Below are 11,230 nucleotides of genomic sequence, written 5' to 3'. Positions count from 1 at the left end.
GGGCGAGCATGTTTGGTGTGACAGGGATCAGAACCCGCGACCCTCAGATTGCGAGTCGATCGCCCTAACCACCTGGCCATGCTGGGCCTTGTAATATGATGATACCTAACTTACTTAAAACTTCTTACAGTAAGTATATTTATAAACATTTACTGCAGCAGGCAGCCTTAACCAGATACATCATGCCATGGCTTTTACTCTTTTGACTCCAATTCCAACTAGTACTCATAACAATATTTTGTTACAAAAGCAGATAAAGCTGACTAAAATATAAAAACATAAAAGTTACAATTAGACTGAGAGCGTGTATTTTTATCATTCGGACAGTTTGTTATTGTAGTTATGTTTTTAATTTATACTACCCTGAATATTTCAGTTGGCCCTTTTTTTCCAGGTAGATAATCAAAATATTATGCTCATATTCAGATATTTTGAGCATTTTAAATTACTTCTTGGAAATGAATGCGACCGGGACGATGTGCTGACATTCATGCTGAAATCGGACTTCACATTTGGAAGGCTTGTGTTTTGAGTTTGACCAATTCTAAACTCCTGTAGCGTGTAAATAAATAATAATAACATTGGAAACAAAATATGTGATTTTTCTGCTAATGCCAGTTTAAATGCACGAAACTTAAACTGTTACAGCGCTACGCGGTACATTATATTTTAATCTTTAATATTCTTTTAAATTTAAATTTTAAAGTTTCAAGAATAATTATGTAGGAGTAGTGGTATTAGGACTACAACTCCAAAAAACAAACACGAGTTTTTACCTTCTTTGGAAGGTTTTTAACGATTATGCTTGACATTTCTTTACAACTTGCATAAATATTACTTTAAAAATGAATATTAATTTATAAGTCACTTCAAAATTTCACCAAAAAAAAACAACAATGTACAACCCTTAACTTTCGCTGGACATGGGCAACGCCATATTATCTAAATCTCGAACTCATGGTGTTTTATTTCAGTGATTTTAACTGAGGTGGATAAATCAAGTGAACATTTGTTTAAAAATAACAATAATAATTTAAATTATGTCACTTTATTTAGTTTAATAACTTGAATTCTAAAGAATTTAACATAGTCTGAAATATAATTAAAAATTGGAACTATTATTTGTGGAATTTTAAAAAATTACTGAATTTAAATATAATGGTTGCCTACCTAAGAATATTAAAATAAACTGAATTGAATTACAGAGGATTATACAAATGTGAAAATTTCTAAAAATATTGTCCAAACATAGAACCAACTAAGTACAATATCAATAATAATTTACTTTTATTGTCTTTAATAACTACATAAATAGAACTTTAGATTATCGCGATCATTTCATTCGTTTTGATACCTTGATATTTTACTTTTGCTTCATGAGAATGGAGGCTTAGCGCGACCCAATGGATCGCGCTTCGTTACCACCAAAACAAAAATCGCACTTCATTTTTCTTTGTTTGTTTGTTTGTTTGTTGTTAAGCACAAAGCTGCAGAATGGTGTGTCTGTGCTGTGCCTATCACTCGTATCGAAACCAGGATTTTAGCAAAAGTTTCACACATGTAGGTACACATAGAAAATCAGCCAGTTAAATAGCTATATTCCTTTTGTTCTAATTACCTTGTTATTCTTGAAGATTCGTTTAAAGTATCATATGAACTTTCTCGTGGGAAAGATTTCTGTAAAGTTCAACATACTTTGTGAAATACTGTGAGCATTTCCATTTGTCAGTCAGGTGAAACCCCGACAAAAAATTAAATTTCCCGTTTTCTCCGATGGGAATGACCAACAGTTGCGTTGGTAGAGCATGTGTTCTAAGAATAATAGCATCATTTTTTTCGTGTATATAATACTTTTTTTTCTCTATCCAGAAGATATAGTAGTTGTTTTAGTAAGATACGGGAGCTTTCTCAAGTAAACACACTATCCTTTGTGAATACACTCTTTTGGTTGTTTTTTATGAACTAAATAAAGACCGTTTCATTTTTTTTTACAAATTGTACCTAGGTTCTTTCATTTTTCAAGCTCAGTGAAATAATTCAGAGTTGCTCCATAATGCATTTTCTGACAAACCTTTTAGTTTAAATGTTGAACTTAGAATGCTCAGGTGGGTTAAGACTTAAGAAATACATAAAAGAAAATAAATCCAAAGCCTAAACTTAAAAGTAACAGAAAATAGCATGAATATTTATAAGAAATGAATATTATCATACTGGTGTGTGTCATATCATTACCTATCTAATATATCACCATACAGGTGAGTGTCATATCATTACCTATCTAATATATCACCATACAGATGAGTGTCATATCATTACCTATCTAATATATCACCATACAGGTGAGTGTCATATCATTACATATCTCACATATGACGATACAGATGAGTGTCATATCATTACCTATCTAACATATGACCATACAGTTGAATGTCATACCTTCAATATAAGAATATTTAAAATTATGTTTTTACTGTTGTGTCATAACAAACTCTATGACAAACGTGTTTGTTTTTTGTTAAACTACACAATGGGATATCTGTGGTTTGCTAATTGCATGTGTTGAAACCTGATTTTCAGCATTTTAAGCTCTCAGACTTACCAATGAGGAGCATACAACTTATAAATTGTAAAGTTTTATTTGTTAAATTTTGCACAATGCTGCTCGAGAGTTATCAGTGCTAGCTGTCCCTGATTTTGCAGTGGTAGACTAGAGGGAAAGCAGCTAGTTGACACTTCCTACTGCCAACTCTTGTCAGACTGAGCAGTGGGATTTGATCATCACTCTAAAAACATACCTACAGCTCTGAAGTGCAGAGTGCTTTTTTTTCATTTAGGGATACAAGCCAAAGAACCTCAGTCCAACAAACTTACTTACTAGGTCTCGTTCAGCTGAGAAATTAAAAGTTGAACATATTTAGAATTTTAAAATAAAGGTTCTTCTAAGAAGAGATTATGATGATGTGATACAGGATGGAACCATGTTTTTTCTACTCTCTTAGTTAATATGTAATTTTTTTTAATTTATATATTTTCTTTCTGTTCAGTTTGGACACACAAAATCACACGAGTTAACACACCAAACTTTTCCCGATGATAGATCTGCCCAGGACTTAGTTCATTAATTGGCAATTAACTGCACTTTCTTGCAGAAGAGATTGCTGGTGATGCCAAAAAAAAACCAAAAAAAACAGGAAGCTGTTATTTTGTCTCAAAGTATTATGAATTGTTTTTCTAAGTTAAATTCCTACGACAATTGTATTTATAGATTAGATAAATTATTCATGTAACTTCAAGAATTTGAGTGTATATTTCTGTAATGTAATGAAAACAATGTCAAGAAATATCAGGTTTAATTAATTCTGTTTTTTTACATAGATTATACAAAGTGTAAAAGTACTGTAGAAAGTTCAATATTGTTATAATTTCCTTTAAATTCGATCAAAAAGTGTTTATTCTGCAGAGTAACAAGCTTAGAAACTTGCCAAGTTACAGATAAAACTAATTTGAAAATATTATTTCAAATAAATTTCAACAATTTGTCAGAAATATTCTGAGATTGTAATATCTTATAAACCATCGTCATTGTACAGTTTGTTTATGTGTTTGTTTTGAATTTCGCGCAAAGCTACACGAGGGCTACCTGCGCTAGCCGTTCATAATTTAGCAGTGTAAGACTAGAGGGAAGGCAGCTGGTCATCACCACCCACCGCCAACTCTCCGGCTACTCTTTTACCAACGAATAGTGGGATTGACCGTCACTTTATAACGCCCCCCATGGCTGAAAGGGCGAGCATGTTTGGTGTGACGAGTCATTGTACAGAGTCTTAATTAATGTTACACATTAGACAGAAATGTTTATGAACCTGTAACATCTAAACATTATAAGAAGTACTATTCCAGATACTTTATATTTCAGGTATAATACACACACCGAAACACGATAGGATGATTGTGTGTGTGCGTGGTGGGGTGGGGTGCATTAAACTTTTTCTTAGCTATTGAACAAAAACCAAAACAAACAATATTTAAAACTGTATCGAATATCTTTATACAATATGAAAATTACACCTGTTCATACACAATAAAGGTCGCATTTTATCACTACAGTTGTGGTTCGTTCTCAAAAAAATGTAATACACAATGTGGCTTACAAACTGTACTTTTCCATAGAAGGTTTGATTTGTAAAAACAATAAGCTGAAACAGCACAGAACAAAAAAATTTAATACACATGTGGCTTACAAACTCTACTTTTCCATGAAGGTTTGATTTGTAAAAACAATAAGCTGAAACAGCACAGATTTTTTATTCAAATATTTTATGTAGGAAAACATTTTAAATGTACCAGCAGTTGTATTCAAAATAATTGCATGCAACAAAAACAGAACAAATTTATTAGCGATGCCAAACAAACAAACAAAAATGTTCTAGTTAACTATCATGAATTAATTTTTGAGACAAGTATGACCTGTAAAAGTGAAGGTAACCTACTATTAGATCATTCAAAGTTAGAAAAAATATATATATAAAAGTATTGAAGCTTATACTGAATACACATTAACGAAATACTTATACTGTTATAGTAGAAGACAACTCAAGAATAGCATCGAGAAACTGAGCAACTGTAATCATTTTTTTTATGGAAGGATTTTAAAGTTAGCATTTTGCAATGATGAAGTTAAACGAGTTTTACCTATTTGAACTATACAACATATTGATTATAATACTTCCTCCCATTAGCCTCATTCAGGTTCTGAATTAGAAGTGGCAAGTATAAGCGTGGGATTTTGTAAGCCACTAACATGAAGCCAATAGAACTTTAGCTTGAACAGAGCTATTTTGTATCAAGACCTGTTTTTTTTTTAGTTAAATATAACGAAATGCTAATAAATCATATCCATTAATAACAGCTGTAACCATAAGATACTGTAAAATAATAATAACTATAAAATATTTCATTATCTTACTTTACTAAAATTGACATTCCACTTTAAATCCAGTATTATTATCTATTAAATATATTGTTTGTAATCACTAGAGGGAGTGTGCACTTTGTATGAAATAGAATTTTCTGTTTTAATAGCAAATGCTTAAATTTAAAATGGGATGGTAATGATCCTACAGAAACTTGTAGTTTTTTTTATTCAGTGTGGTCCATTTTCTACCCAAATTAAACTGTCTACAGGGACTATTAAAATAGTATTATAAAAGATCTGACAGATTTCAAGGTCGTTGCCACTCTGTTAACGATAATAGTAACTAAATTTATACTTAGTTAACTGTAACAACTAAAATTAAACTAATATTTATAACAGTAATTACGACTCAATATTATTTGACACGGGGCTATATATAATGTGTAATTTCTCAGTCCTATTTAATATGAAGAATGCATATTTGGTAATGGGAGGAACTGTGTGTTACTGTTAGCTACCCCTAAGTTCATACGTAAAATTTTTGAACTTTTTTTTTTCATTCTGTTTATACTCAGAATCACGCTCGGGTGAACAAGTGCCGGTACACAACACTTGGATCTGGTGTTATTTTACAATTACAGACAAGATAAGCTTTTACTTAATTGTGACGTCTTGAGATAAAATTTGGCCTTTCTGTCAGTGATTTGGGTAATGACTTAGGATTTCTACACTGGAACACAAATAGCTCAAAGTTCAGTGTGCCAGGAACTTGACCTTGTTTGTATTATTTTCAGTATTTAAAGTCAGGTTAAGTAGATAGACCGAGGTTAGATTACTATTCAAATTTGTTTTCGCAGACTTTTGTTGATTTCTTCATGACCTTAACTTAAAGTTTGATTGGTTCAACTGTAAAGTTCACTTCATTTACATTTAACCTCAACAGGGTTTTCAATTTAATATTTTCTAATTCTTTATTATTTTTTTTTAGCTCACAAGGGGTCTCACACAGAGCTGCTATTAAAGATAACTTCTCTTACCACTTCAACACACTTGTGTTATGATTGTGTTTGTCATTCGATTGCTTTTGGTGAATACAAATTATTTTGATGTACATCCTTTGTAGAGACACACAGACCCATACATAACCTGTGACAAGATATTCCAGAATGTTCCACACACACACACACACACACACATATATATATATATTTGGGTCCCTGTGTTTTTAATTCCAATTTTTGTAGTTTTCAAATTTAGTAGACAAAATGTTATCATTAAGTCACCTAAGAAATGTTTAAATTGCATCCATTTTCCTCATAACTGTTTTTCAAGAAAACTTGTGATTTATATATTTTTATTTAATAACTGTATCTGCAGTTGAATGTTGTATCATATCATTAATCGTCAGCTTTTCTTCTAAAAAAAAAAGTTGATTCGTGTAAGACGACTCAGTGTTCATAGGGTTGGATAAAATCTGTATTCATAATCAAAACACATAATCTATTGAATTCTAAGGCTTTTACTGGAATCAAACTTTTATTGCAAATTCTGCTTTATAATACTATACAAATGTGTATTTTATAGCACAAAAAATAACCAAATTACATAATTTACAGACTTGTTTAGGTTTAACATACGTTGAGATAACTTTAGAAAAAAAAAAACTTTTCCATTGGGGTAGGAGCATAGCAATAACAAACACTTACAAATTACTTGTACATTCACATAATCGGCTATTCAACCAGCTTTTGTCCCACTAAAATTAGATCTCTTTCTATGCAAACTGACAGTGTATTATTCATGTTAATAAATACAAAACCCACGTGACTCCTCAGATTGGCAATGTTATGCAGTACGATATTTAACTCGTTAACAAATCTTTTCTGCATCTTTTAGCAGGTGCCAAACCAGTCTCCATTAGAAACATTCCATTCAATAGGTTATAATTTTTTGAATAAAAATATACATGGAAAGTGAAAAAAAAAAATGCATACAGTGAAAGATGTAAAGAAAAAGTAAGGCATTAAAACTTGTATCAAATAATCTTGCCTCAATTGTATGAAGTTAACACAGGCATTAAGTTGCAGAAACAAATATAAAAAATTAACAAGCTCCCACTTCTATACAGAAAACATTTCTTAAAGAAAAAGGAAGTTCACGGCATTTCTATTCAATAAGTTAATAAAGCATAATAAGATAACAATACTATCTGTAATACAAATATTGATACACTTTGTTATATTTTTAAGTACTTTAATTGTTGTTTAAGCTAATACTACGTGATAATATTATTATTTGGAATCTTAATCTACAGTTCCTGTTTAATAACATGACAAAAATATCTATATATATACATATTCAAACAATTTCAACAAAGTTATTATTATTTTGCATAAGCTACTCATTATTCTTTAAATAAAAATGAGAAGAAACAGGGAATGGGTGAAAAAGTACTGTATAGATACATTTAAAAAAAAAAATACAATTTTTCAAGCAAAAGTATGTCAGTATAAAAAGAAATAGATAATTCGGTGACAAACTACAAAACGTCCAGATCTGTAGCCCTACTGCCTGGTAATATCCATTGGATATCGTTAACATATATTTATTCTCGGTGCCGTGCCTAAAGAATAACAAAAATACTGTAAGTAGTAACAGTAAATCTTGTTTAACCCTTTAACTGTGGCTGCTTTAAACACATGCAGAATTTTTGCGAGCTGTACACTGTATACAGTACACTTGGATTCAACTACCGAATGCGGACTGTACCCTACACGACAAATCAGTAGTCAATGGGTTAAAAGTATGATACATGTAAGTTATGGTTTCAACTACCGAATGCAGACTGTACCCTACACGACAAATCAGTAGTCAATGGGTTAAAAGTATGATACAAGTAAGTTATGGTTTCAAACCCGATGAAACACGTTATACTTTTTTTACTTTTAATATTTCCATTGTAGATTACAAATTAAAAGTGTGTGCACCCTTCATTCAATCAGAATAAAACGGATGGGTTGGAAGATGAGAGAGAGACACAAGTTTATCTGAAATACTGTTGACATATATTCAGCTGGCTGTTGTTATGATACACAATGGGCCACTTGTGCTCTGCATTCAACAGGTATCAAAACATAACGTTTAACACTGTAAACTTATTACAGAGCCACAGGGGGCATATATATATTTATATATTCATTAAATGAACTTATATAAAGCTGTCATTTGAATGTAAAAACTAACAAAGCATTCTGATTATATATATCAGATTTATTGGTTTAGAACACACCTAATTTTAATGCTTAGTATTATGTCACTCCTTGCCTCCTTTCACTATTTTGTTTTTTTTCTAATGTATTTTGTCAGTAGACCATACTAGGGTTAGAACAAAATTTTGAATCTAAAACAGACTTGAAACTTCTTAAGGTTACTTGCAAAGTACTAATACAAATTCGATGACGAGGAACCCACTTTGAGATTAATAATGGTTGGAGATGGCTTGAATGGGTAATGAAGAAAAACTTTAATATAAGTTTAATATAACAGCAAATGTACAACGTTTCGACAAGGTTTTGTTCGGTAAATCTAGTGATCATATCCTTTTGTAGAAATTTCTAAAACCATAAGTTTAATTAAGTCAGAAATGGTTAATTATTTATAGAAGATTGGAAAATCACAACTTAAACGTATATTAAAACGAGTGTAGCCACATGAAAGTGATCTCCAAGTTTATTTTTTTAATACTTACCAGCATTGTCTATATTTTAAATATTTTGTATTGAATGATCTCCCAAACACACAAAAATTTGTAATTTCTATATTTTGCTTGGAAAAGCACAAAAATATTAGTATTCATTAGAATTTAGAAAAAAAAAAGAATGAAAACAATTCTTATGTTAAACATTTTAAAAAAACGAAAGTTGATATATTTTTGTTTCTTCTAGAGAGGTACATTTTTGTTATTTATGACACTAAAGTATTCTTAATTGAAAGTTTGAAAAGAGCAACTGAAAAATCTGATTTTGATGAATGAACTTTAATGTAACTACTGGTAGAGTGAAATTTGGAGTAAATTAGACTTTACAATGCTGAGTACAAAAAGTTCACATAGCGTAGTATATTTCAAGAAAAAAAGAAAAAAAAGAACTGAATAATGATGACTGTAGAACTAGGAACAAGAGAAAGGAAAATGTCTGGAACTCATATAAATTACATCTTAGTACAAAGCTCTCAGAACAAAGTGAAACAAAGAACTAGAATAGACAGGTAAAACATAATTCACAAACACATGGAATGAAGAAAAATACTCAGAGAGAGGGAGAGAAAGATAAAAATTGGAGAACTAGTGTAGATTTTAAGCAGCCTGAGATTGTAAAAAGCTTCGAGTCTGATGACGTATTATAAAGTACATGCTTATAGACCAACCTATTACTGGAGACCGTGAATGAAACATAAGAACACTGAAAGAACTTTAATATTGATACCTTTTTTGTAAGCAAAGATGAAACTTGGAAATAAAAGTTTCTTACACTTTTCTATGCACAATCTTGTGTAAACCTGTAACAAAGACATTGAAGTTTGATCTGTAAACTTTCTTTACACATAACAAAGAAAAGAAAATTTTACAGTAGCTATCAAAATAAGTGAAAACTGTCAGAACTTCGTCACATGCAGAAATCCTGCGTGCAATTTTTCTTAATGGCAAATACACCACATTGTTTTATATTGTGTTTGAAAAACACGAGAGCTTCATTGTACGAGTCTTGAACAAATTAAACATTTCAAGGAAAGAGCAACTGTCCACCATTATTTTTAGAAAACTCATAAAATCTATAACTTTCCTTCTTCAAATGCAATAGACTGACATTTCAACACACACATTGAGCATTCTTTTAATATCAATAAATCTGACTAAAACAGTGGATTTTTTTTATGTAAGTAGCTTGTTCTTATAATGGCACATGTACGATATACATAAAACCCCAAAAAAAAGTTACAAAGAGCATTAATATGAGAACAATTTTCCTCATTCAAGGTTTAGTAATGCCAGTAACAGCGTATTAAAATCTATCACAGTGCAGAAGTATTCAAGCCTGTCAAACCAAACTGTATAAGAAAAATTAGCACAGTATCAGATACAATTCCTATTTTTTTTTATCTTAATGTATTTTGTTCACCCATTAACAGAGAATATAGAAATATGGCATCAAAGTACAGTGCCACTTCCTGACTCGTATATACTACGGAATCAAATTTTAACCAAATTACCGACTTCTTCATATACTGTTCACTGCTCACGAGGTCCTCACGTTGCATCATGTTCAGTAACTTTGTTTTTGTCTCTCACAACACTCAAGTGTAAAGAACTGATTAAAAAAATTCGGGATAAGTGATTCTTCTATGTAAAATGTATAGGATCTCCTAGCAGTAACTAGTGGAATTAATTACAACAGTTATTGTCTCCCTCTATTTTTTGTGACTCGTATGTTATTGGGGGCTCTGTAACCAGCAAAGTCCACAATCAATTTCATGCCTAAATAGTTTAGAAAAATGAGTTTCAAAAGCTGATGAGATCCATGTCGACACTACTGGTAATTCTAGGGTTAAGTACGTTAGGTGCCATGATGTTGGAATTGAGTTTTCCCATTTCAGGATGTTCCAAAAGGAAATGTGTAGCACAACTATTTCAGTTCAAAAACTGGTCAAGACAAATATTTGTTTTTTAGCTAAAACACGATACAAGCAATAAATCGTTTCAAGCAAGGTTAAAGATAATTTTACAAACAAATGCCTCGTGTTGGGCCGAGTGTTTGAATACAATATATATAACTTTGATTCACATAAGACTAGTACTTCCTCTCATGATCACACATTTCCTAAGGAAGTGACGTGACTCTACAAAGTAACCAGTTCATCCGTTCGGGGGGTGTGTGTTTCCAAGATGGCAATGATGCAATCAGAAAATAAGAGTTTTCAAGTTATTAGATGGTGGAATTATCTTCCACAAGATAACTATGAGAAATGACTGGTGTGTGTGTGTGTGTGTGATTACCACTATTTTGTACCCACGCTTCCAGTGTACACTTGGAAAAATGTGTAACTTTAGATGGACACGGTAGCTGGATTTAGTCAAAACTGTGTGCACCACACGAAAAATGGGCATCCCACGTATTTTAAAATATTTACCTCCCCATGATGTACTTCAGTAAACACAGTTTTCACACAGAACTAAAATGTTCCGCTATTTAAAACTGTACAGTGTTATTAGAGCCAATGATTTAATTTTGAAAAGAAAAAAAAAAAGACCACTACATA

The 11,230-nt window shown here is 31.3% G+C and overlaps 1 protein-coding gene across 1 annotated transcript in view; it reads right to left on the bottom strand.

The window, feature by feature from the left end:
• Nucleotides 1-951, bottom strand: part of LOC106464577 (probable RNA-binding protein 19) — a 38,222-nt gene extending 37,271 nt beyond the window's left edge. Inside the window, exon 1 of the mRNA XM_013924729.2 lies at nucleotides 777-951. Within this exon, the coding sequence (XP_013780183.1) occupies nucleotides 777-812 (36 nt within the window). The 5' untranslated portion in view covers nucleotides 813-951. The remainder of the gene's footprint in view (nucleotides 1-776) is intronic.
• Nucleotides 952-11,230: the final 10,279 nt, after the last annotated feature.

Source organism: Limulus polyphemus, unplaced genomic scaffold (genome assembly GCF_000517525.1).
Source record: "Limulus polyphemus unplaced genomic scaffold, Limulus_polyphemus-2.1.2 Scaffold1693, whole genome shotgun sequence".
In the NCBI taxonomy this organism is placed as follows: domain Eukaryota; kingdom Metazoa; phylum Arthropoda; class Merostomata; order Xiphosura; family Limulidae; genus Limulus; species Limulus polyphemus.
The sequence above is the reverse complement of the archived record's forward strand: the minus strand, read 5'-3'. Positions and strand labels throughout refer to the sequence as shown.